Here is a 25,849-nt window from a genome sequence, read left to right on the forward strand (position 1 = left end):
TTCTAATAAACGTGTCAGGTATATATGCCGCATTTGCACCGGCACAAGACCAACAAGCGCAATTGAAATATACAAATTGATGGACGTGGAGAGAAATGTGAACTTTGTAATGTGGAGAGATAGATGCTCTCATCAAAATAGATCGAGTGCTATAGTAGTTCTAACAACTCCAAGTACGTTTTGTGAAAAGCATATCATCTGCACTGGAGTTCCAGAAACAGGAGAGCATAATGAAACCCCTTGGCAACCTCGCTTCCACATGGTCCATCATAGTAAACTGTTTGTATTCTAATGAGAGGAAAAAAAAAAACTGTAAGCCAGAAGCAATGACTTGTTTAGCTCACATTAAAGCATACGGGATAATATTACGCTCACAAAAACTTGGGAGACCATGTCACCGGGCAAATAACTGAAAATTTCACATGAACGCGCAATTTCTCTAACAATTCTAAACATTTTAGATCATTTACACATATAATACCTGCACTTTGTTCAATGATGTCCACTTTATTACATACAAACGTGCCCTGTTCTAGGGACAATTCTTTGCAAGAAAAAATGGTATAGTTCCCGCACTTCCACCATTCAACTTAAAGATGTCTAACCAAAGCATCTCCCAAGTATCTAAAATCCATTGGTTTAATACTCCAGTTAAGATTAGTATGAAAGGTGTGGTTTCAGAGGTGCTATTATAACTATTAAGACTCAATTTCAGTGTTACGGAGGTTATAAGGCTATAGGATCCACGGATACTCATGTTATGAGAAATAACGGTTTTATGCGCCACGGCAGTATGTTTTATAACATCACTTAAGTAATTCGTTTTGTGCACTATTGTAAACCATCTGAAAATGAATAGTGCTAGTCACAATAAATTTCGTACTTTTTTCCCTTCTGCTCTTAACATTTTGGTTCTTATTTCATCTGACACATAAATCTACTTATTAAAAAGATCATCCTCTATATTGCGGTTAGTAAATGACAGAAGAACTTCGGCAAGATATAAACAAAATAGCAGAATTTCACTATCTTGTACAAGAACTGCAATGGTCCAGTTCAAGTTTCAACAGATATAAGAGCAAGGAGAATGGAATGGAGAAGAGTAATGGTAAAATTTTAGCTGCACCCACACCTTTTTCACCGTTCAAGTTTGCTCATCAGATCTTCAAGTCGTGGCAGTTCCTGTAATATGTCATTCCAGTTTGGCATACCCTATAACAAATATCACATGTACATAGTCAGTTATTATTATTTCCACTATTATGGAAGATAGATTCGATGTCATTTAGACCCTCTTTGTATGGTTCAGCTATGGAATTATATTGCCCTACTTCAGTACTTCTATTACATATACAAGTAATAAATTTCCTTGTACCAAAGTGAAACTGAGAACGGAGAATAATTACTATTCCAGATCTTCTGACACGGCCATCTAGACGAAGGATTATGTAGACATCCTCACCAGGAGTGACACCTTCGGACTCTTGCTGGTCCCGTATCCAACTGAACCATAATAAGTACGAGTACATGTCAAAACTGAGGATAGTAAATTACCACATTCAATTCAAGCATCTAGAACCATGCTAACAATATCAGAAAAGGAACAGGACTGCACTTGAAGTATTTCTGTAGTGGCCCGTAGAAAAAAGAAGTAATGTAAAGGTACAGACTAGAAAAAGGAGTTAAACAAGTAAATATATCTTGAAATTTAGAAAAACTATGGATTTTTCAGTGTCATACTTGAGACACAGATTATTTCTTACCTTAGGTCCTATCTTATGACTATATGTAGATGCAGTAGAAGGGATAGATGCCATATCCGAACCTAAACATATGAATATGTTTTTTCCTGCAATCATACCTATGGCCTATGGGAGGGGAAGAAACAAAGGACACTGTATCTTTTCAATATTTTGTGGTTTTACAGCTAACAATGTCCACTGTAATGCTGCATTGGCCCAAACCCCCCTACCTCTTTACCTGAGTGGGCAATATGGCTTTCGAGTTTCAAGTATGGTGTGTGCTATAGAGGGTGAAGGAGAATATAATTGGTGGAATATTTGATATATTGCATTGGGCCTCATGAGGGGTGAAGGAGAATATAATTGGTGGAATATTTGATATTGCATTGGGCCTAGCTGATTATATAGGTTACATAGGACTAACACCTCAGGGGTTACATAGTGTAGTACTATTCCTATTTACTCTAACAGAGGGGAAGATCAAAATCCTTTACTTGTAAGGTGGACTCTAAGTTCATATGTCTGTCTAATAATTTCTCTTTTTGTGCTGCTACACAGTCTATGTACCTTAATTATGTTATTGTGCTATGTTAAAATAATAAAAAAATGTATTTGTGAAAAAAAGTCTTCTACTTATTGAAGTTAGATATACAGTATAGGACAAAATGCATATACATCAAATAAAATGCACCTTTCCCATTGTTCAGGGGAGACAATATCAGCCTTAAATCGAACCTCAGACTTCAACCGTGACTTTGCTGCAATAGATTCAGTACGCTTTTCGAAGTCACCCTGTCAAAATCAAACATTGCATTAAACTATCAAAGAAAGGGACCAAGTTTTTGGTACAAAACACAAAACTAAAAGGCAGATGAGGTTTTTGGTATTTAGCCAATATGTAAGGTTGGTCTAACCCCAACGGAAGGAACTGATGCAGCTGCTCTTCTTGTACCAAAACCCCTTGGTTTGGTTTGGTCTTTCTGAGAAGCACCAAAGATCACAGGAATTAGAAGAACGCCTCGTTTAAGCAGTTCAGTCCGGTACCTCTCGGCTCTTTGCAATGCCCGAGTAACAGATGCTTTTGAACCTGCCAATATAACCTAAAATACGCCTCAAATGACAAGTGACTAAATAAAGATTTCGGAAATAAATGAAAAAGAGAAATTAGTTTCAGCAAACACACAGTGGACACTAAAAATGAAGAAAGTTATACTAACAGGCCTAGTGATGTCCCGGAGTTGAACAAGTTCAATAATGCGATTGGTTGACAGGCGCACAGGTAATCTTGAAAGGGTTTCATTACGAGAAATTTGTGTGATCTGCTTCTCTTCTTTCTTGTTTTCCCAGAAATACAAAGCTACTAGCACAACGATACCTGCGGCATACTGATTCAAAAATTTATTATTTTTAATTTAATTGAAAGTGTGAGACAGGTAGCATAAAGTTGATACTCTAATCAGGATCAATGAAATTGTAGAAATAGTTATTCAAGATATTTTGGCATAAGAAAACATTGTTGCCATGTGACAGTGGAGCAAAAAAGATATTTCAGGACATGAAGCATGCCAATTTACCTCCAATATTGATGGCAGCATTTCCAGCAGTTTCCAGAAGATCAGGGGCGCCATCACCCCCTCGAACTGCTAGTACAAGTCGGGGAATGGTAAAGAATGTTGAAATTCCAGCTGCGGCTGTCAAAGCTACATAGAAGAATCTTCGGACACCACGAAATGGTGCTTGTACTTCACTAATGAGTTTCAGGTCTCTTCGGAAACCAGAACCAATATCTTCTCCACCACGCAAAGCCTGAAACAAGATATAGAAGATCTTATTGTGGACATTAAATTGGTCAAAATCAGAACTCAAATCGCCCAATCTTCAACTATAATCTGCAGATTACTTCTTCTCCAGCATGCAGTAATGCAGTGAAGTTCAAAGTCACAAACCTCTTCTTGAAGTTCCTTGAATTCCGGTGATGCTCTGAATGGCGCCAAGTCTGGATCGTTAAGTATGGTACCAAATTTGAGATTGTAGTCTCGCAAAGCTTCCCTTAAACATTCTGCAGCTTTTTTGCTTTCTTCTCTGGTCCAAACAGATGCAGAAATTAAACGAACAATAAAAAACCTTAAAATGTTCTGATGGTGGAACAAGAGATTCCAAATGACTCCACCAAAAATCTCTAAAGACCTTGATTTCTGGCTCTTGTAGTTTTGTTGATGGCAGTTAGTATTTATTTACAGTCTGTCACCTAGATACATTAATTTGAAGCATTCCTACACATGGTCTCACTAACAAATAGATGAAACTTCTGATGAGTGGCCTAAATAAGGTGCATGCATAGTGCAAATCTAAGTCCAGTGACCTCAGGAAAGTGCCCTCACCTATATGCATGGCAGCATGCCTTGTTATACAGTGCTGCTTGGGCCTCAACAGGTGTTGGATTCAGCTCTAAGGCATTCTCAAATTGTTCAAGAGCATCCTTCACCTAAACAAGTGCAAATAACAGAATGCATGTAATGATTGTAGACGTCCCTTCAATGAATGATAACAAAGTGAACCTATGAAGACTGTGCTCAAACGTGCAGTCTCTTGAATGAGCCCTATGAAATCTTAAATGCATCCAGCAGTATAACCACGACACTACTGGCTTTTATGTTTACCAGATTACTGATTCTTTATTCACTAGTTAGTGTACTAATTCCAGCATAATGCCAGACAAACACTAAGGCACTGATTGCCAATAGTTTTCAAGTTGGAGACTGTCATAATCTGCCATTTTTACCCTAAGGCAGGCCAATAGTGAAATCACAATACTACACAGAATCCCTTAGTTTCTTGCTTAAAAACCAATCACTTAATTTGGTTCCAACATTTCCTTAAAGGTACATGGTAAAACATTTCTTCGATGCAATAACGCAGGAACTCCTATCAAGCACTCAGCCTCGATAAACTTAGAAAAATCAGTCCCAAACTCAATTAAGCTCCACATACACATGGTGCTAATCTACCCTACAACTCCTATAGTTGAATTCACGAGCTATATGCTAACATGGACAAGTCTTCCCTGTGAGTTGCTTGTGCACCCGAACTGAAACGTTCCCGCAAAAACTGAAAGAAGTTTTATAAGTTCATGATTCAAAATGACTGAATCCTAATGCTAAGCGTGGCGTATCGCTGCAAGAATGCATTACAGCGCCTCGGCGTCGGGCTTCACTTACCCTGCCCTTGGAGAAGAGCTGGAGTCCGAGGTTGACGCAGGACTCAGCTGTTGGCACCACCTCAGCCGCTGCCTCCTTCTCCTGCGACGGCGGCGGAGACGGGGACGACGAGGCGTTGGAGCGGAGCACACAGCGGCGACGGCGGCGTGTGGGGAGGGGGGAGATGAAGGCCAGTGTTTGGAGGGTGAGACTGGAGATTGTGGCGCCACCGCCGCCAGATAGCGGGGAGAGCTGCGGCCGTGGAGCCGCCGCTACGGCCGCCATTGCCGAGCGAGAAGGGAAGTATGAGGTTATCGTTTTTCTCGTTATCCTAACGGGTTCTTCGTTCTCGACCGTGACTGTCTGTCACAAAAACAAAAAGAACACAATATTTGTGCACGGAGTATACGTGAGAGAGAGAGAGGCATGCGTGTGCAGAATATGAGATATTTTTTAGTTCAATTTTTTTCCCTATCATATAAAATTATTGAACGTATATATAAAAATTATTAAATATAGATAAAAAATAATTAATTATATAATTTATATGTAATTTATGAGACGAATTTTTTAAATTTAATTAGTTTATAATTAAATATTAATCGCTAAATAAAATAAAATACTACAATACCCAAATTTTAAATTTTCGTTAATAAACAAAGCCTAACAATAGAGATGACTCGGCGGAGTGGCGAGCCACATGAACTTCAATAGATTTGAGTCCACGCGCGATATGCCATGGCCCATGGTCATCAGCGGATTCCAAAGTCTTCGTGCAAGCCAAAGCCTCTGACACCAATGCATCATGCACTTGTACCCCGCTACCATTTCCTGCAAAGAACTGGACATCTAGAGTGATCTCTTGTGACGAAGTCCTATGCTCCTTGGCTAGTTTCCTTGATGTAGGCGCTTCATATCATGTACTCGACAAAAGATGGATTTTATTTTCAGAGATAGATCAATTTTCCAGTTTACCCGACAAAAGATACGCAATTATTATTTGTAATTCACGAGCTTGTCTAGACTGCTCACTCTTGGTTGGATGGCCGATACAGAATTTTAATCATGGGGATGGACAAAAACGATACAGTTTATCAACATGGACATAACATATTTAGATCACTAAACGATGATAAAATAATTGTGAATGTAGAATATTAAGGTTGTTATATGAGCTAATCATACTAACAATTATATATAATAATATATTATACATGTATATATTATTAAAGGGTATATATACTATATGTTTTCAAGAAATTTTAGGGGATAGCTCTACCTGTAGATCGGCCTCTGGTTCAATCCTACTTTTTTAGGAGAATATATATTATTTCTCTATTTTCTGCAACTATTATATTATGGTGTCCATGCATTATTTAATTGGGTCAGACTAATTAGACTTCAATCAATCAATTATACAAACATAACATCCACATCCACATTGTAGTGTCGTCAGTCACACAAAAAAAAAAAACATTGCAGTGTCGTGATGGAGACTAAAGTTTGGGCTTTTCAGCCTATGCAGTTCGAGCAGGCTAGAGTAAACCAACATATGTCAGCCCAAAACTGTGGCCTGCTAAGCGCGTGCAGGGACAAAACCGTAAAACAAAACGAAAACCCTACTGCCGCAGCTTATAACCTGTCGCCGTGCTCCTTTCGCCTCCCTTCTTCCAGCGGCGGCACCGGCACGAAGCAGAGCGAACCACCAGGCCTCAGCGTGCGGTGGACGGCGAGAGCTCTGGCGCCCTAGCCCGAGCTCGCAACCATGGTGAGAGACGCTCCCTACCGCCCGTTAACTTTCGGCTCTCTCCTAAGTCCTACCGTTTTCCCTACCCGACAATCCGCCCTAGTATTTCTTTGCTTTTGTTTTCCACACTAGCCCTCTGCATATTGTTATTTGATTAAGGGCCTGTTTAGATTGAAGATGAAGTCGGAAAGATGTCGGGAGGGGTTTTTAGAAACTAATAAAAAAATAAATTACTTGTCAGAGAACTGCAAGAGGAATGTATTAAGTATAATTAATATGTCATTAGCACATGTGGGTTACTGTAGCACTTAAGGCTAATCATAGACTAACTAGGCTTAAAAGATTCGTCTCGCGATTTTCAACCAAACTGTGTAATTAGTTTATTTTTTTATCTACATTTAATGTTTCATGCATGTGTCCAAAGATTCGATGGGTTGGATGAAAATTTTTTGGATGGGGAACTAAACAGGCCCTAATAATGTAGCCTGCTGCAAGCAGTAGACAGCATCAGGGATCGTTTGTGTTTAGTGGTTAATGATCTAACGCAAAAGAGCCATCTAGTTGATTTTTCTAGGAAAATTATGTGGCGTGTCCTGCAGATGCCTATGGAGGATTTGAGAATTACACAATCATGGATATGGCCCATGAGCAGTGGCGGAGCTGGTGAATATTGACGTCTAGGGCCACTATGGGATCGCAGAAGTTTGGAACATACAGTATTAAATTATACATGCCCGCGTATAGAGATGTCACAAAAGTCAAGGATAAAAATGCGTAGTTAACATATGGAAATTATACATACTTTATAAGTATCTAACATTTTTTTTGATTTGGTCATCTTCGCCTCAAATTTCATCAACTTTAGTGAACAAAATTGATAAATGGAACACCATAGTTTTCAGCTCCTGGTTGTTTAAAGAGAGACAATAAAAACAATAATGGACTTCTATTTTGTTAGCTCCCACATCTACTTATTCGTAGCTAGCTGGATGCCATTGGCAGTAGAGCATCCCCTAGGGTTTCAGCGCAAGGATGAGAGAGGTAGAGCGTCAGAGCCAAAGGAGAGGAAGAGAGGCGCGGGGAAGGGATGTATTGAGGCATCAGATGTGGGAGATGAAAAACAGACAAAGAAGAGTATTTTGCCAGGCTGTGGGTAAGGAGCAGACAAGTTTTAGCTGGGTGGCTGGGCCACGCATAGGGCCAGATTGATTTGGGCCAAAAAAATTTAAAGGGCATATTCATGATTTTTGGGTCATGCCTAGGCCCATCGACTCCTGTCTATAAGCTGTAACGTTGTCTGAAATGAAACTATAGGAATTAAATTAGGCTTGGACTATTGGTGTTCATCATTGATTTGCCTGCAATGACTACTTTTGTACTCCCTCCCAAATTATAAGATATTTCAAGAATCTTGGATAGTCAGAACATCTCAAGTTTGACCAAATTTATATGATAAAATAATAACATTTATGATGTTAACTAAGTATCATTAAATTTCTCATTAATTATATTTTCATAGGATACTTATTTGATGTCACAAAATCTTAATAATTTTCTCTATAATTTTGGTCAAACTTGAGATTCTTTGACTCTCCAAGATTCTTAGAATGTTTTATAATTTAGAATGGAGGGAGTATCATTTATTCCTTGGTGCTTAATTCCAAGCCATGCAGTCCGTTTTTACAGCTTTCTCTGTTTGTATGCCATAGTATATGTGGGCATGTGGCTTTGTGTTGAACCCTACTCTATCTTTTCATATGTTGTTATTTTCTGAACAGGCGAGGGGATTGAAGAAGCATCTGAAGAGGCTCAATGCACCCAAGCACTGGATGCTAGACAAGCTCGGTGGAGCCTTTGTAAGTTGATGCATTTTGCTTGTGTGCTTTAAATGGTCTACTTTGGTTTTGTTTTCAGTTTTGTGATGCTTCAAATTCATATTGTGCTATGTGCTTGTCAGGCTCCCAAGCCATCATCTGGGCCTCACAAGTCCAGGGAGTGCCTGCCCCTGATTCTGATCATCAGGAACCGGCTCAAGTATGCCTTGACATACCGTGAGGTGATATCCATCTTGATGCAGCGCCATGTGTTGGTTGATGGCAAGGTCAGGACTGACAAGACCTACCCTTCTGGCTTCATGGGTATGCGCAAATGTTTCTTTCTTGGGTATGGCAGTTTAACATTTCTCATTTACTATCGCCTTATATGCAGTTATGTTGTCTATTTGCAGATGTCATTTCCATTCCAAAGACTGGTGAGAACTACAGACTTCTCTATGACACCAAGGGTCGCTTCCGCCTTCACTCTGTTAGGGATGAGGACGCAAAGGTGAGCACTAGCTGAGGACATAATGTAATCTCACACTTCCTTGGCAAGGAATGCATATGGAAATATAAGTTTGAATGCTGTGCTTTGTCAGTTGATGGTTCATTTTGGTGGCTTGGTTATTTGAACAGTTTAATTTTCCTTACATTCTCTGGAGTTCACTTTTGTAAGGATAGCAATATTATTCCTTTAGAAACATAACTCTGATATGTAGTTGACAATGTGTATTCTTAATTGCACTTTTAGTTAGAACTCAATGTGATGTATCAACTGTTGCTATTCTACAAATAATCGTGATTATTATGTTTCTACCTCTTATTTTCGTACAGAATTTTGTATTACCGAGATTGTAAAAAATTGTCTCTTACTGCAGTTCAAGCTTTGCAAGGTCCGTTCTGTCCAGTTTGGTCAGAAGGGCATTCCGTATCTGAACACATATGATGGGCGCACCATCCGCTATCCTGATCCTCTTATTAAGGCAAATGACACAATCAAGATTGATCTGGAGACAAATAAGATCGTTGATTTCATCAAGTTTGACGTGGGCAATGTCGTTATGGTCACTGGAGGGAGGAACACTGGTCGTGTTGGTGTGATAAAGAACAGGGAGAAGCACAAGGGAAGCTTTGAGACCATTCATGTGGAGGATGCCTTGGGCCATGCCTTCGCCACCCGTATGGGCAATGTGTTCACAATTGGCAAGGGCAACAAACCATGGGTGAGTCTCCCCAAGGGCAAGGGTATTAAGCTCAGCATCATTGAGGAGCAGAGAAAGCGGGATGCTGCTGCTCAGGCTGCTGCGAATGCTTAAGTAGTTTGCATAAAGTTTGCTGAAACATTCAATGAAAATATGCCTTGCATCCGAGTTTGGGACTGAAATGTAACCCTTTTAGGCTAGTAGTTATTAGTATTTTGAAATACTCTAGACATCTATCTATCAGGTTAGCATTATCTCATGGCAAGTCATTACAGAATGTTTAATTTGGTTCCATTCTAGATTTTGTTGTGCTATCTTAATTGCGCTGTTCAATTTGCAACTTAGATCAATGAGTTCCAAGGTTTGGTTTTGTTCTTGACAGCTCATTTCGTGACGAAGGAATGAATTTATCTGTTCATGTGGCTTTGTTTGTTGTTGAGAAGAATCCAATGACTGCACTAAACAATGCTCACACAAGTATGTATCAACGTGCACTGTCAATTGGGCTTTGAGCACGAAATAAGCCAGTAACTGCTGCTTGTAACTCGAAATGTATTTGTAGAATCTCGTTTAACCTAGAAGTTATCTTCTCTGCACAAAGCATCACAGCTGTAATCATTTCAAGCACAAAGTTAGCATCGTTTGATTGTATTATTCTTCAGGTTGTTTTGATGTTGCTGGATTTCAAACCGACTATTTTTGTATGTCGATAGCATTACTGCAGAATCGGTCAGCTACTTGTGTCCAACAGCATTACTGCACCATGAAGTTGGACCTTTGGCATGTAGCAGTATCAGCAATTGACAATAGCAACTAGCAATTTTTCATAAACATTAGAGCCATTAGCCCATTACAAGCCAGTCTCTCTGCCGAGCTCACTTAAAAGAAATGCCATACTTGCACTTCATTTGTGAAATGCAAAACTCGTTATGGGGAGATAATAACAACCAAGATGTATATGTATTCCATGGGAAGTAGTTTCAATATCCCAAGTCTGCATCCATTTGATGCGAAAATAATAGTGTTAAATCTCAAGTTTGCCGAACAGAAATGTGAGAATAAATAGTGTTACATCTCATGCTTGTGGAAGTGAAATTTAGGCCCTAGAGGGTGAACATCATAGGAGGAAAAGTAACATTATATACATGATGTTTGGCTGCTGACAGTAAACAAGGCACATCAGTCCCTGCAACAGATAGGTTATGCGATCAGCACTAATAACTCGAGATGATTGTAATCAAGACCCAAGAATTTAAGAAATGTTGATATGGTACTAACCTGTTTATTAACCTTTCTTGTGCTTTGCGTTATTTCCAATTCCAGCTCACTAAGGGCCTGTTTAGATCTCAAATCTTTACATCTCAAAACTTTTGGCTGTAAACTTTACATTCAAATAGGTGTTTAGATGCTTCCCAAATTTTTTGGTCAACAAGACACATGACACGGGTCCCTAAGCAAGTTTACACATTTTTGAAGCTCCAAGGTCCCAAATTCCAAATCTTTACAGCCAAATTTTACAAGCCCCTGTTTAGATCCATTCTTCCAAAAAGTGCTCATTTCTCCAAAAGTTTTGGCTGTATGGCTGCATCTAAATAGGCCCTAATTTCTACAGCTCGCATATTTCCATGTCTTTGGCTTCAGTAGCTTTGCACCTGGTGATAGCTTATGTTAGGATTTGTGCATATAAATTTATAGGAACATGAAAAAGCGTACAGCAAGAACATTCGGGTATAGCATCTTAAAAGTGTATTGCTACTAAGTTGTACAAACTAATTGTCGAATTCTTTCTGGAACGAAAAACAGACATATTACACTTTTGTGCATCCTATCAGTGAAGTTAATGCTATATATTTCCCTGAACTTCAATTAGTCAAATTCCGTCAGCTAGATAGGAGAAATGTTAATTAAACTGACAAGTACAAATCTTCGTTGGCATCTCTGTTGGGAAGGTAACACCAGTCTTGTGTAAAACTACCTCTTTAGTAGTGTTTGCTATTTAGAAAGTCAAAGTAGCATAATTAAGTGACAGAAAAGTATAGGAACTCGTATGAGCTTCAATGGAAATTCAGGGATTAACGACATGAATAGAAAGGCACCACAATCATGTGTGTGTGCTGGACTTTTCTGCAATCAACATTTGTAGATCCAAATAGGTCTACTATGAAAATATATGATGTAATTAAACTAATGATGTTTATTTGATATCATAATATTAGTATTTTTTCATATATATTTGGTCAAAATTGAGATTGTTTGACTTTTCAAAATTTGAGATCAAGACTTATTTTGGGATAAAGGGAGTATTTGCTATGTAGAAAGTCAAAGTGGCATAGTTAATGGAAATTCATGGATTAATGACATGAACAGAAAGGCACCACAATCATTTGTGGTGTCCTGCACTTCTCTCCAATGAAAAACATTAAGCTCATTATATCATTTAATGGTTCTATTAGGAGCAAAGCAAAAATAGCACACTGGTGACTTCATAGTTGATCAGTGAACATTCGACCACACATGTATATTCAAATGATAAATATATCTCAGGACCTAAACAAGATACTGCATGCATGACTAAGGGCTAAGGTAACTGATATATATTTCTAGATAGCGAGTAGCAGCTTGACGAGGACAATACACACGAGCAGACGATTTTACACAATTGATGGTGAAATGGCAAAGTTATAGTTTAGTGGGTACCTTGGTAACGAGCATCCAGATATTTAACATTGTCATCGAGGCTGCCCAGTTGCTGCCGCAGGGACGAAGGGAGCGACTTTATACCTGGGCAGCCTCTAATTGTAACGTAACGAAGATATGTGTGTGCTTGTGGCCTACTGGACAAGAATGGTGCTAGGATTTTGCAATTCCAAAGAAAGAGGCGTTCCAGCATCTGGAGCTCTCCGGAGGTAGATTCCAGTGATCTCAACCTTGGGCACCAACCAATGTCCAGTGTTCGGAGTGCATCCAGCTGGCCCGAGAGGAGTTGTAGTTTGTCGCAATCAAAAATATCTATTTTCCTGAGGGATGGTGGAAGGTTGACAACCTCTGACAAGCTGCCACACTCGTGTATGAATAGGGATTCAAGGCATGGAAGGAAGCGATCCCAGCTGGCCGATGAAGACAGCTCTGGTACAGCAGCCGTGGATGCCATGACGTCAGTGCTAGGCCCTTGATTCCATGTCGGCTTGTCCTGTTGCTTGCCAAATAAGGACTTAAGTTCAGGACACCTCTGAACCTCCATTGTCTTGAGAGATGCGGGCATGTTGAAGATCTCTACCAGACTTTCACAATCCCTTATGTTTAGAGACTCGAGGTTGGGCAGAAGTTGGCTCCTTTCTGATGTTGGTTGGCCAGGAGCAGCTGGTGCGTATCCAATCAGTTTATTGCAGTCCTCAATTTCCAGATTCCTCAAGGACACCAAGCTCTGGAACTCCTCCACTGGCCAGTAGACAAGCGCATCACAGTCCTGAATTCTCAGAACTTGGAGCTGTACAAAAGATGTCCATAGTGCTAGTGCGCTTGAGTGGAAGAGCAAATTGCAGTTGCTTCCTAGCTGCAGACTTGTCAGAGGGGATTTAATACTGCTGCTGTCCGCCAGCTCAAACGCACCAGCTGGTAAGGCGGCTGCTGCTGCATCGTTGAAAGATATCACTAGTTTGGATAGTGAATCAATAACTCTAGGAATTGCTGCTAAGAAGATCTGCTGGTGGCTATCTATTATTTCTAATGAGCTGAGCTTTGTTACCTCAGGTAGAGTTGTCAACCCTAGGCTTTCATAAATATTAGATTTTGGTAGTGCTATTAGATTTTGGCAACTATCAATTGATAAATTTTCAAGGCACGGAAATATTATCTGTTGTCCTTGAGTTTCTTCATCAGCTGCTCCCCATTTCTGAAAGTTCTCTAGCTTTTCCAGTTCAAGTACCTTCAATTCCGGAAATGCTGAGTGCGCCTTTCCATAATCTCCACCACACAATTCATGGAGAAATGGTCCTTCCGGTAGTGCTATCAGATTTCGGCAATAACCAATTGATAAATTTTCAAGGCACGGAAATATTATATGTCGTTGTCCTTGAATTGCTTCATCAGCTGCTCCCCATTTCTGAAATTTATCTAACTTTTTCAACTTTAGCTCCTTCAGTACTGGAAACGCTGAGAGTGCCATTTTATAATGTACCCCACAAAATTCTTCAAGCAGTGGAGCTTCTGGTAGAGCTATCAACTCTTGGCAGCTGCGAATAGATAACTTTTCAAGATGTGGAAACATTATCTGGTGTCCTCGAGTGGCTTTGATCGTCTCCCATCCATGAAAGCTCTCTAGATCTTTTAATTTGAGTATCTTCAATGCTGCAAATGGTGACCATATCTCAGTACAATTCTGACCGCATGATTGTCCGAGTGGTGCTGTTTCTGGCAATGATATCAGCTTTTCACATTTCTTAACGGACAACTTCTCAAGTTGAGGAAACATTACCTGCTCCCCTTGGAGCCAGTTTACTTCGCACCATCTGTCAAAAGCAGGCATTCCAACCAGCACAAGCTCCTTCAGACTAGGAAAACTGAAGAGTGTATCACTACTACACAAGCATTGCAATTCTTCCAATCCTTTTAAACATAAAACTTGCAGACCTGGTACTTGCCACAATGGTTGAAGATTCTTTGACTTCTTACAATCATAAAGATGAAGCTCGACCATGTTTGGCAGCATACTCATCCACGCTGGGAAACTGGTTCCTCGGTAATCATTTATCCTTAGAGCCTTAAGTCCATAAGGAGCTTCTAGACCTTCAAGGACCTTAAGACAGTTTGGTTTCTCCTCCTCGGTAGTTGTCCATCTTAATGACAATGCTGTGAGTTCCTTTTTATTTTCAAGATGGGCCATCTTTGCATCTATTGCTTCTGTCACATTTTCGAGTTGACTAAGCACCAGTGAACCACTAAGGTTATTTAAATGTTGCAGCTCTCCAATACTACTGCAATCAGGCCCTGTACCCACTACAAAATTAGTGAGTGTTTGCAGGGAAGTGAGTTGCCCAAGCTTTGGAGGCAGGCCCTCCAAATTCCCACATCCGTGAGTGTAGAGATGACGGAGTGCAGTCATGTACTTTATTTCCTTTGGAAGCCGGCTAAGATGCCAACAGAAAGAAACATCCAGCGTATGCAGATGATATAAGATGCTTATATCCTTTGGAAATGACTCTATACCACTATATGAAACATTAAGATACCTCAGGTGACGTAGATACTTTGGTTTCAGTAGGAATGTGCCCTTACTTGGAGGGAAATATAAGGCTCACACAGAGCTGTATTTTTCTACATGATGTAGTGAACTTTTGATTCTTGGACATATTACTGTTTGGATAGCTGGAGACCTTGTCTTCAGAGAACTGTTCAAAATGGCCTCTGGCTCATCACACAACAAAGCTATATGGCGACAAGTGTTTTGAAGAAACTCACTCTGCTTTGGATCATTCAATTATGGTAGCAACTTCATTTTCCATGGCAGACAGTGCCACATCATGCATGAGATCATGGATTTTACATGTAGTGCTAGGGCAATACCAATCCACATCACTGATTTCTCACTATCCCCTTTGACTTGCTTCACATCTTGAAAGAATGACCTCGAGACAAGCTCCTCGAAAATGTGTTTACCAGTGGTTTCAAGACGAATGTCTTTTTCTTTGGGAACAAAGCCATTTGCCATCCATAGTTGGATCAGGCGTTCCATGTCAATCTCAGTGTCCTTGGGATACACAGCACAGAAAGCAAAGCACTGCTTCATATATGATGGCAGGTCATCGTAACTGAGCTTGAGAATAGGCAGGATTTTATCTTCCTTGTTATGGGCGATGCTTTTGCTTAGGACAGCCTTCCATTCTTCTGGACTTGTCTTCCCACGTAGCACAGATCCTAGTGCATTGGCGGCCAAGGGAGATCCTCCACATCTCTCCACAATGCCATCAACCAAGACCAGTAGCTCAGTTGGGCTCTTCTCTTGTGAACCAAATGCTTTAGTCTCTATAATTTTCTTTATGACTCCGGCATCCAGAAGTGCAATATCATGGGCTTTAACTGTACCCATTAGTTTCGCAACTCCTTCCTTGCGAGTGGTTGTCAATACGGCACAACCGTTCCCACCATGCTCAAGGCTGGCTTTTAGCTTTTCCCACTTGTCACTGTCCTCATTCCAGACGTAATCCAACACAATAAAATACCTGTGTGACAAATAAGCCTGGCATTAGTGCGTGGAGAACACAACACAAGAGATTGCAAGTTTTCTGCATGTTGGAGAGGGTAGTAGATCCTGCGTGTCCTTTTCAAAAGGAGTGCAATTCTGGGTTTGGACGATTGGACTAAGTCACATTTTATTAAATTTAACTATATTTGTAGCAATCACAAAAACAATAATATCTATAATTATATCTCTGTAAGTTTATACTCCTCCTGTCTCTCGATAAATCAAATTTAAGAAAGTTATCTTAAGTCAACTTTTAAGTTTGAACGAATTTATGAAACCAAATTAATATCATTATATACACCATAAACTATCTTTTCATAATGTGTTCATGTGCTGTCGTAAATATGTGTGCTCTTTTCATTAAATTTGGTCATACATTAGAAAAATGACCTTAGACAACTTTTTTCATTGAGCGAGAATACAACAAGAGAAGCCCCCGCTATAAGATTTTTTTACTAAATAAATAGAGGAAAAAACACCGTACAACTAAACAACAGACACCAAAATCAAAAGAAGCAACAGGTAAAAGGAAGAACTTCAGACAACTTTCTAGAAATTGATCTATACAGAGACGAAGTGAGTAGAAAATACTAGAGAGTTGTCTGATTATTTACGGAGTAATATATTTCATTGTAATAGGTTTGACTTCCTAGTGACGTTGATGCTTTGGTTAATGTGGAAGGAGCAGAACAGGCGTTCTGGGTCTGTTTGGTTACCTGGCTTTCTTGTAGGCTGGCTAGAAAATAAGCCAAGCTAGCCTAGAACTGTCTCTAGCAAGTTAAGATGGACTTGTTTTGTTGTCTACACTATTAAGCCTGGCTTCATAGAAGTCAAAGAAATGCGTTTATTTGTGGGACGGAGGGAGTATGTTTTATTGTAATGGGTTTGACTTCCTAGTGGCGTTGATGCTTTGGTTAATGTGGAAAGAAGCAGAACACGACGTTCTAGACTTCCTAGAGCCTGGTTAGAAGATATAGTCACCCAACTAAACATGCCCTATGTGGCTCTTTATTGCCACGCGCTTTGGCACTAAGGATTATAAAGATGAGGCGCAATGCTAGGTGCAGGCTGTGGATGCCTGTAGTCGTCGTTTGTTCGGTTCTGAACTTCGGATGTACAATTTATCGTTTACAATAGGTTTATTTTGTCTGTTGTTGAGTAAGGTTTTATTTAGATGTGAATTTTTTTAGATTTCCCTACTGTAGCATTTTTGTTTATTTGTGGCAAATATTGTTTAATTATGGACTAACTAGGATCAAAAGATTCGTCTCGTGATTTAAAGGCAAACTGTATAATTAGTTTTTGTTTTCAGCTATATTTAATGCTTCATACATGTGCCACAAGATTCCATGTGGCGGAGAATCTTGAAAACTTTTTAGTTTTTGGGGTGAACTAAACAAGGCAAAATATTGTAAGACCCACTGTTTTCAGGTCGTCCGATTAATCGCGATTAATCGCGATTAATCGTCCTGGTCGGTCAGGAGTGCTCGATTAGGAGGTCTGACCCGACCAGGTCGACCAGAAACCTGGTCGTCCGATTAGTCGTCCACTTATCGCGATTAATCGTCCGATAAGGACATGGACGACCAGGTTGTGTGCTCTGTTTTTGGGCTTTTTTGACTGGGCAGATATGTGGGGGGTATGGAGATGCTGTTGGTTGTCCCAGTTCTCTAGAAATAGTTAAGAAGGAGATGTTGGTTTACATCAAAAAGAGTTGAAGATGAAGAGGAATGTTGGTTTACAGTAATGCAGTCTTGATGCTTCCTTTATTGTGTATAATATAGTGTATATATAGAGGTATATATATAGGTCGACCAGCTGATATGCCTGGACGACCAGGGACGACCAGGGGGACGACCAGGGTCGATTAATCGACCTGGTCGCTGATTAATCGCGATTAATCGCCTGGTCGGTCCCAGGTCGACCAGGATCGACCAGCCGACCAGAAAACATTGGTAAGACCCTACCCGTTCGCTTGTCTTATAAGCCATACTTCTTTTGCCAGCTAACATTGTTATTTTCTTATAATAAATCAGCGAACAATATTTTCAGCATGGCTTTTCAGACCAGCAAACAATACTGTTCCACCCTAAAACTTTTTGCCCTATGGTATCGAATGTGTAGACACATACAGAGAACATTAAATATAAATTAAAAAATAATTAATTATACAATTTATATGTAGTATTTTGCAAGACGAATCTTAAAACTAATTAGTTTATGATTGAACACTAATTGTTATAGTTATAAATATACTATAATACTCAAAAACTTTTATTTTCATAAACTAGGCTATATTCGTGCAATCCAAGGTAACTAATAGTGAATAGTTGTTTCGTAGCAATGTAGTGTTTGTGTAGTGGATCGCACGGATTGCAGGTGCTATAGCTGACGCTAAGTTCCAGTAGCAGAGTATTAAAAATAATCATTTTTTAGGATACGTCAATACTAATATCATGTTAATTCTAAAAAAATACTGATATCCTGTTTTCTTGAATAATTTAAAGTTTTTAGTTAAATATTATATTTTAATGACATGAAACCACATAGAACCATATAAATGAATAAGGTATTAAGGTATAAAGAAGGCACGTGGGGACAAATTGCCATTAAGTTCTCGTATCAGTTTAAAATGATACGATTAATCATGCTATCATCCTTTATGATCGATTGATCATACAAATTACCATCTTAGTATTTTATTACCCATGGAACCGTCCACATCATCATTTGAATCATCAACACAGTAAAATAGCAGACATGCGTGTGGTCGCATGTTTCCTTATATTTATTAATTAAATGTTTGCTCAGCCACATCCATGAATAAATATATCTCCAAATATATAAGTTTGCTCTGAAAATATATTCCATGGTTCAGTACCAAAAGGATTAGTGTTTGTTATACATTTGGTTAAATTTAAAAACTAGAATTTGATACTTTTTTAGAACAAAGGGTGCAAGTTTTAGAAACATTATTCTCTACAAAAAAATGTTTGAGAAATATATGAGAGAGAATCCACTTTACCTCTTTCCTTTAAGTTCATTCTGGAGCGTCTTCTGTGCCTCTTCAAGGTTCTTCTCAGATTTGTTGCAGATCTTGTTTGCAAGCTTAGGGTCTGTTTAGATTGGGAACGAAAATTTTTTGGGTGTCACATCGAATGTGTCGGAAGGATGTCGGGAGGGGTTTTTAGAAACTAATAAAAAAACAAATTACATAGCTCGTCAGGAAACTGCAAGACAAATTTATTAAGCATAATTAATCTATCATTAGCATATGTGGGTTACTGTAGCACTTAAGGCTAATCATGGAGTAACTAGGCTTAAAAGATTCGTCTCGCGATTCTCAACTAAACTGTGTAATTAGTTTATTTTTTTATCTACATTTAATGTTTCATGTATGTGTCCAAAGATTCGATGGGATGGATGAAAAAATTTTGGGTGGGGAACTAAACGGGGCCTTAAAAACATCAAACTCATCTGACACACAGACCCACTTGCATAGTTCAAAATGCTTCTTGACATCAGGGTCGTTGTAGATGAGCTGAGCTAGGGTAGTCTTGCCCAACCCACCCATTCCAACAATAGGAAGGACAGTGAGCTCTACAAAGTTAGCTCTATCAATCAGCATCTTAACAATCTTCTGCGTCTCTGCATCTCTTGATTTGGCAGCAATATTCTCGGAGTCAACAAGGCTGGAATCAGTCTCACGCCACTGCTTTGGTGCTGGTGCTTGGTTTTGATAGTTGAATCCAAATGTATTCATTTCAGTCACAAGAACTTCAATGGTCTGCACAATCTTGTTAAGCTTGTTGCCCATCTTCTTACGGAATGCAACACGGTTGTGAGTAGGAAAGAGCTTCACTCCCTCGAAGCCAAGCTTGCGGATGTGCCCCTTCTCCTTGGCTTCTCGACGGAGCGCCCCATAGTTGAACTCATCAAAAGCTTCATTTGCCTCGTACGCCACCGCCTTGACCTCCTTGAGCCATGCCTTCGCTCCTTCTCGGTGGGTCGCCTTCTCCTCAGCGTCGGCGATGACGTCAAGGATGGCAGGCAGCTTGCGCATCAGGATCTTGTGCTGCTCCTCCATGCCCTCCATCACCTTGTACTGCTCCAGGAGGTAGCTCGACGCCTTCTCCTTCACCAGGGACAGCAGTGGCCCGACCACCATGCTGACCACCAGCTCCGCCATTGCAGTAGTCGGAGCTCACAAGAACACACACTCAGAACAAGGTCAGGGAATAGCACACAACCGCCGGAGTCGAGGAGGCATGGAGGGGATGGAGAGAGCCAGAAAGGTTGAAGAGGAGATAATATGGTGGGGAAGGAGGACAGTGGTAGATGAAACTCCAACGGTGCATTGAACACAGGATCATCGATTGGTCCCTCACACTAAAGGATAGCTAGCTGTGCCTATCATTCATATTATGTGAACTGGCCCACAAACATTGTCGTGACTGATAACATTCACTCTTTCAGTGTGTGAAGAAATTTTGGCACCACTTGTCGATGCGTACTGTGTGATGTGGATGAGACAACGAGGCTGCACAATTTGCAGTGGCATGATTACTCTCCCACGTACCAGGCTCATTAACCATACTGATAACCCCAGCCATTCGTTATGAAAGCACGTCAGAGTGTACTTCTAATTTGCAACTGAGGCACCATGATAAAATGAAGACGGTACTAGTTGTTTATTAGGGAAGAGAGCACATGTATATTATATTTCTTGATTTCAATTGGCTTCCACTGTGTTTGAAATCATGTGAGTTCAGGCTACGGTTTCCATCCAATGACGAAGATGTATCAAGAGATTGTGAAGTAGCTAAAGTTCAGTCCTACCAGGCTACGACCATTTCTCTTAGTAATTATTTATCGATTTTGGTCTACTGTATCTGCAAGCAGCAATGTAAACTGTTCATGAATGAGGTATGTATGTCCATGCCGGAGCAATTGGGTCACTCTGCATGCTGGATTAGTCTAGATATATTCTTGCTCTTTTCCGGCAACAACTTGAAATTATGAACGTTACCATACCAGGAAGGATCGGAGGAGCAGGATCGTTTCAAAAAGGAGATACTTGAATTACCCAAGGCATTACAAGTACGTATACTGGGTCCGGGAATCATATTGGAAAAGAAGATTCAAAATGAGGCGGAGTCACTGAAACATCCCATGGTTATGTGTGTGGATAATAACAATCTCAAGTACTCTGAGTCTGTGTTTTTTTGGGGGGCAAAAGTAACCTTTGTTAGGATGCAAGCTTGATTTAGTCACACGTACGACCAAGCATTAGGAAGGAGCAAAGAAGACCCAATTTAATCTATAAACTTCTCTCAGGACTCGTCCTCTCCTAATTCATCGTATCTTCAGGGCAGTGAGTATTTAACCACAAATGATGGTCTAAAGGACTTTAACACCCCCAACACCAACGTCTCGATCTGAGGTGTTTCTGAGTAAGGACTTAACCACTATCGTATCTTCCAATACAGTCACAAGGACTTGCTGCGTGCGTTGTCGACGGCAGTAAAACACTGCCGAGGCGTCAGTGTGCAAGGACAATTATGTTTGCTGCCAGCTGTACTAGACTCCAATGAGGTCGTGCATGAGGGACCAAGTCTCTTAAGGCTGATGGTTACTGCTCATGACCATGGCGCCGGGTTAATAATGATGACAAGGACAGAGGCTCCGGCACCAGATAAGCACTCAGCAAGCAAAATCAACCAACCTGTGTGCAAGAAATTCATACCTGGCTGCCGTTCACTCCTACCGGGGGGCGCAAAACGTCGAGTAGCTAGCGTGCATCCTCCCCTGCACGCCGTCCTCTCGCCGCACCCGGCTCGGGTAAGCGACCGCAGAGGGAGCTTCTGTGAAACCTCCCCGTGGAGGCCCCTCTTAGCTCCACGAATGGCCGCCCTCCGCCTCCTGACGCTGCACTCCGCCGAAGGTCCGGCCGGCGGTGCCCAGACCTCCCGAGGACAGCACGGGGGACCTTCAGCCACCGCAGCGTCGAGCTCCCCTCGCTCCGTCGAGCCCCGTGGAATCCCCATCCCTTCGCCACACGATCGTTTCCGCCCACCAACTACGCCGGAGACGACCCCACCGGCCTCGCCGGGAGGGCGTGGCGGAGGAGAACGCAATCGCCTGCTTAGTTGCCTGTCGAGACACCCGTGGATGTCCTGGGCTAATCAGCGCAGAAGGCGCCACCAACACGGCCTGACCCTCCACGCTCCGTCGCTCCGCACTCGCGGACTTGCAGCACCGGACTGCCGGTGCCGTGGACGGTGGCTGAACTGAAGCAACTCCGCTCGGAGCCTCCGACGCCTGGCGAAAACGCGACCGGAGAGCCCCTGCACCAGGACGTCTGGCTTCCTACTGAAGCACGCCGCGGTGTGAAAAGAGTAAATCCTATTTTCCAACCTTCAACGATCATGCTAGTCCGATTCAGTCCTAAACTCAGCGGCGGAGGAAGGATTTAAATTGAGTTGTGACGAGTATCGAAATAGCTAATATAGGTAGCATATAATTTAAAAGTAAAGTGATTTCTATACAAATGCAAAATTATTAAATTCTATTCATCAAGTACAAAACATATAAGAACTACATATATATATATATATATATGGAAGAAATCGAATATTAAGATAAAATATTGAAAAAAGATGCGAATGAATTCAATGAACAAACCGAGTGCTGAAGCTTCAGTTACGAGACCTAGGTAATTGCATTTTCCTATCTTTCTACTTTTGAACTGCATTCTTAATTTTCTCAAGATCAATTCCTTTGAATCTCTGTCTCAATGTACTAGTGTTAATCGTGTGTTTTAATAAATGTATTGCCGGCCTGTGCACATACAGTCAAGCCCACAAGCTAGAAGAGATCAAGAGTTCAAGACCCCAAGTATGTTCAGATAGAAGCATTCAGCCTTCAATGAGGCTTCTTCAGAGTATTCAAAGCAGCAGTTTAGAGTAAAAGAAATCAATCTACTAGAAGCGCTAATGGGCAGGAAGTAATTTAGGAGAGAGTGGCTCAGAAATTGAGATATGGCAAGAGCCATACCTTGCCATATGGGTGGCTCCGCCCATGCCTAAACTACGAAGGCAAACACATTCCCTTATCATAGAAACTATGTAAAACGTATAACCTCATAGCAATTTTTCTTGATTTCATCACACATGCCGCTTGCGTAGAGCGGTTTTGATACAAAAATCTATTATTTGTACAAAAATCTTTTGAGAATTTATTCAGAGTTATCCTAAGTAAAAGATTTTTACATTTGACAACCAATATTTGTAATAGTAAGATTACAAGCTAGTAGTAGTCTCTCTACCAAGCTCACTTACAAAGAAATGCAGAACACATCAACTCATGGGAAGGTAACAGCGAAGGTGAGTGTATTCCAATATATCCCAGTCTCCGTATCCATTTGATGCGAGAATAAATAGTGTCACATCTCTTGGTTATTAAGGAGAAATATCAGGTATAAAATTCTATTCTCTTCCACAACTTGCATCTGTGTCTATATGGTAATTTAGCCCTGGAAAGTGAACACCATACCAGAGGAGGAAAAGTATGATTATCCACATGGTGGTTTGGACGCTGACAGTAAACAAGGTACACCATGAGACCTGTCCCTAAGATAGATAAGATATGCAATCAGCACTAATAACTCGAGATGATTGTAATTAAGACCCAATAATTTAAGAAACATTGATGCTCCTAACCAATTTATCAACCTTTCAGGTACTTGGCGTTACTTCCGTCTCACTAACTGCTACAGCTGGCATATTTCCATGTCTTTGGCTTCAGTAGCTTTGCACCTGGTGATAGGTGATGTTAGGATTTGTACATAGAAATATAGAGTAAATGAAAAGGCATACAACAAAATGATTTGAGAGTATGGCATCTTAAAAAGGGACTATATATTGCTATTCAATTGTACCGAGTAATTTCCCAATTCTTTCTAAAACGAAAGGCATACAGTGCCATACTGTTGACACCGTTTTTTGACACGTGTCTCTGGATACGCATCTGGAGTTAATGAAGCGTAGATCGGCAGATTAGGCGATGGTGGCTAATCTACAGGGAGGTTGCCGATGGAGGATGGTGCCGATGGAGAAACAATTGAATATGACTAAGTCCAGGGGTGGTGATGCCGATGACCAGTGCCGGTGTTTACCGATGGATGCAACAGGCAGTCTGCCGATGACTCTGAAGAAAAGCGCGGTGGTTACCGATTGATTCGTGGCGGTGTCCCGATCAGTTACGGGGGATAGTTTAATGTTTTCCTTAGTAATTAGAATTCGTTTTGTGTACGACTTCTATTTAATTTGGAATTTGAGTCCTAGTCGTGTCTGGTTGTAATTCTTCGGACAGGGTATAAAGGTAGACCCTAGGGCAATGTAATGAGACAATCTATCAATCAATCAAACACAAGTTTTTACTCATATTCCAGCATCTACTTTTTCGACGACTTCGTCACATTTTCTTTTTATTACGAGTTCTTAGGAATTCGTCGAGTTAAACTCGGCGTGTTCTCAAGTTCCGCGTGATCACCTCTTGGCCGTGACATCCGGGCGTATCGCTGTTGTCGGGACCAAAGTGGTCGAGTTACCACCTTTGTCGATTGTAAGGTCAAATCGGCTGGCACGTCTTAACGTTTGAATCGGGTATTAGCCCTTTGTGTTTGCAGATCAGCTTTTGCACCAACACATCTTTTGGCATGCCCAGTGGGACAGATTCAAGATCAAGATCAACATGTCGAACACCGATTTCGACTTGGAGAACGTCATCCCCGTGACGGAAGCCAATCTCAGAGATGAGCAGAAGCAAGCTATTGCAAAAGCTATGGAGGACTACAAGCAGCAATGCTTGAAATCCTTTAGTATCAACAGGAGCGGCGATGTGATCCAAAAGAAAGCATTGTCGGCACCTCGGCAGATTACTTTTGAAGCCAATCATGGTAAACTCCAAGACATGGTTGACAGTGCTATTAACCGCGCCTTGATCAATCAAGCTGGTGTGCTGTCCAACACAGTGTTCAATGCGGTGGCTAGAACTTTCAAGGAAGGTCAATTACCACCAAATTATGTGGGTCCTGCCCATCATCAGCCAGGGTCACCAGTGGTCACAGCTCCATCGGCTACTACGGCCGCTGCGGGCGTAGAAGCTACTTCTCCTCCAAGCACATTAGGGGTCACTAATGTGCAATCTACACCAATGACGACCAATCCATCAACATCAGACGGGCAAATCAAGCTTGCCACAGATCTATTGGCATCGGCAATGTCGGGATCTGTTCCTCCTAACTGGTGGGGTTATGGTATGCCCCCAGAGATGATGTTGAAGACTCCTAGAACGTCTCAAGTGGCTGATATGACAGGCAAGGCTCCTATGGCATCGGCACCTCCAAATCTGCCGATGAATCAGAGTCTCCAGTATACTACAACTACTACTGCAAGACCTTACACTGGAAATTCTCAAGCTCCAACGTTCCAGATGCCTAACGCATCGGCAGATTCAATGCCGACGCAACAAAGGTTTATGACACAGCCAGGGTACGTCAATTCAATGATGATGCCCAATTACCAGTCATTAGCAGGGCTTATGCCGATGAATGCTAACAGTGGATGGACAGGACAGTTAGTCTTTCCACATATGCATCAGCAGAATCATCAGGCTGCAGGGTTTCAACAGGGACAAATCCAACCTGGGTTTCAGAATCAAGGGTTGGTCAACCAGCCGATGAATCTTGGTCAGCAGATTGGTGGTCAGATGATTAACCCAATGTTCCATGCAGATCGTGCACCTCAGAGACACGTGGAAGCTTATTAGCAGGCGCTAGATCCACAACCGCCTCATCGGCAAGATGCCGATGCCTATTGGGCCGATAAGATAGCTGAAGTA

General features: G+C 41.0%; 2 protein-coding genes, 1 long non-coding RNA gene and 1 pseudogene across 4 annotated transcripts; 2 read left to right on the forward strand and 2 right to left on the reverse strand.

Annotated features, from left to right (window-relative positions):
- On the reverse strand, window positions 1-5,315 carry LOC110434116 (protein LOW PSII ACCUMULATION 1, chloroplastic). Of its 2 annotated transcripts, XM_021457846.1 has the most exons (10): window positions 4,961-5,314; window positions 4,124-4,227; window positions 3,689-3,824; window positions 3,317-3,548; window positions 2,960-3,117; window positions 2,657-2,842; window positions 2,434-2,534; window positions 1,407-1,503; window positions 1,133-1,212; window positions 1-288 (listed from the first exon to the last, which is right to left on the reverse strand). In XM_021457846.1, exons 1-9 carry the CDS (start codon window positions 5,222-5,224, stop codon window positions 1,138-1,140), a joined length of 1,353 nt encoding a protein of 450 aa, XP_021313521.1. In that variant the 5' UTR covers window positions 5,225-5,314; the 3' UTR covers window positions 1-288; window positions 1,133-1,137. The 2 variants fall into 2 exon arrangements, with proteins under 2 accessions (XP_021313521.1, XP_021313522.1); XM_021457847.1 differs by lacking the exon at window positions 2,960-3,117 and having other exon boundaries at window positions 2,657-2,829; window positions 4,961-5,315.
- Window positions 6,523-10,123, forward strand: LOC8075349 (40S ribosomal protein S4). The gene is made up of 5 exons (XM_002455569.2): window positions 6,523-6,707; window positions 8,465-8,542; window positions 8,644-8,824; window positions 8,914-9,011; window positions 9,382-10,123. The coding sequence occupies exons 1-5, from the start codon at window positions 6,705-6,707 to the stop codon at window positions 9,817-9,819; spliced, it is 798 nt and encodes a 265-aa protein (XP_002455614.1). The 5' UTR covers window positions 6,523-6,704; the 3' UTR covers window positions 9,820-10,123.
- Window positions 10,585-21,685, reverse strand: LOC8086350 (annotated as a pseudogene).
- LOC110434002 lies at window positions 22,005-23,953 on the forward strand. The gene is made up of 2 exons (XR_002451448.1): window positions 22,005-23,557; window positions 23,687-23,953. It is a non-coding gene; the product is annotated as an uncharacterized LOC110434002 (long non-coding RNA).

This window comes from Sorghum bicolor, chromosome 3 (assembly GCF_000003195.3).
Source record: "Sorghum bicolor cultivar BTx623 chromosome 3, Sorghum_bicolor_NCBIv3, whole genome shotgun sequence".
Classification (NCBI taxonomy): Eukaryota; Viridiplantae; Streptophyta; class Magnoliopsida; order Poales; family Poaceae; genus Sorghum; species Sorghum bicolor.

Bases quoted from the DNA above. Each gene is read 5' to 3' on its own strand.
- LOC110434116 (XM_021457846.1), bottom strand. From the start codon at position 5,224: ATGGCGGCCGTAGCGGCGGCTCCACGGCCGCAGCTCTCCCCGCTATCT. The intron at 3,118-3,316 runs GTAAATTGGCAT...AGTATGCCGCAG, and splicing joins TGCTGCCATCAATATTGGAG to GTATCGTTGTGCTAGTAGCT. The intron at 2,535-2,656 runs GTTAGACCAACC...TGATTTTGACAG, and splicing joins CATCAGTTCCTTCCGTTGGG to GGTGACTTCGAAAAGCGTAC.
- LOC8075349 (XM_002455569.2), top strand. The intron at 8,543-8,643 runs GTAAGTTGATGC...TGTGCTTGTCAG, and splicing joins ACAAGCTCGGTGGAGCCTTT to GCTCCCAAGCCATCATCTGG. The intron at 9,012-9,381 runs GTGAGCACTAGC...CTCTTACTGCAG, and splicing joins TTAGGGATGAGGACGCAAAG to TTCAAGCTTTGCAAGGTCCG.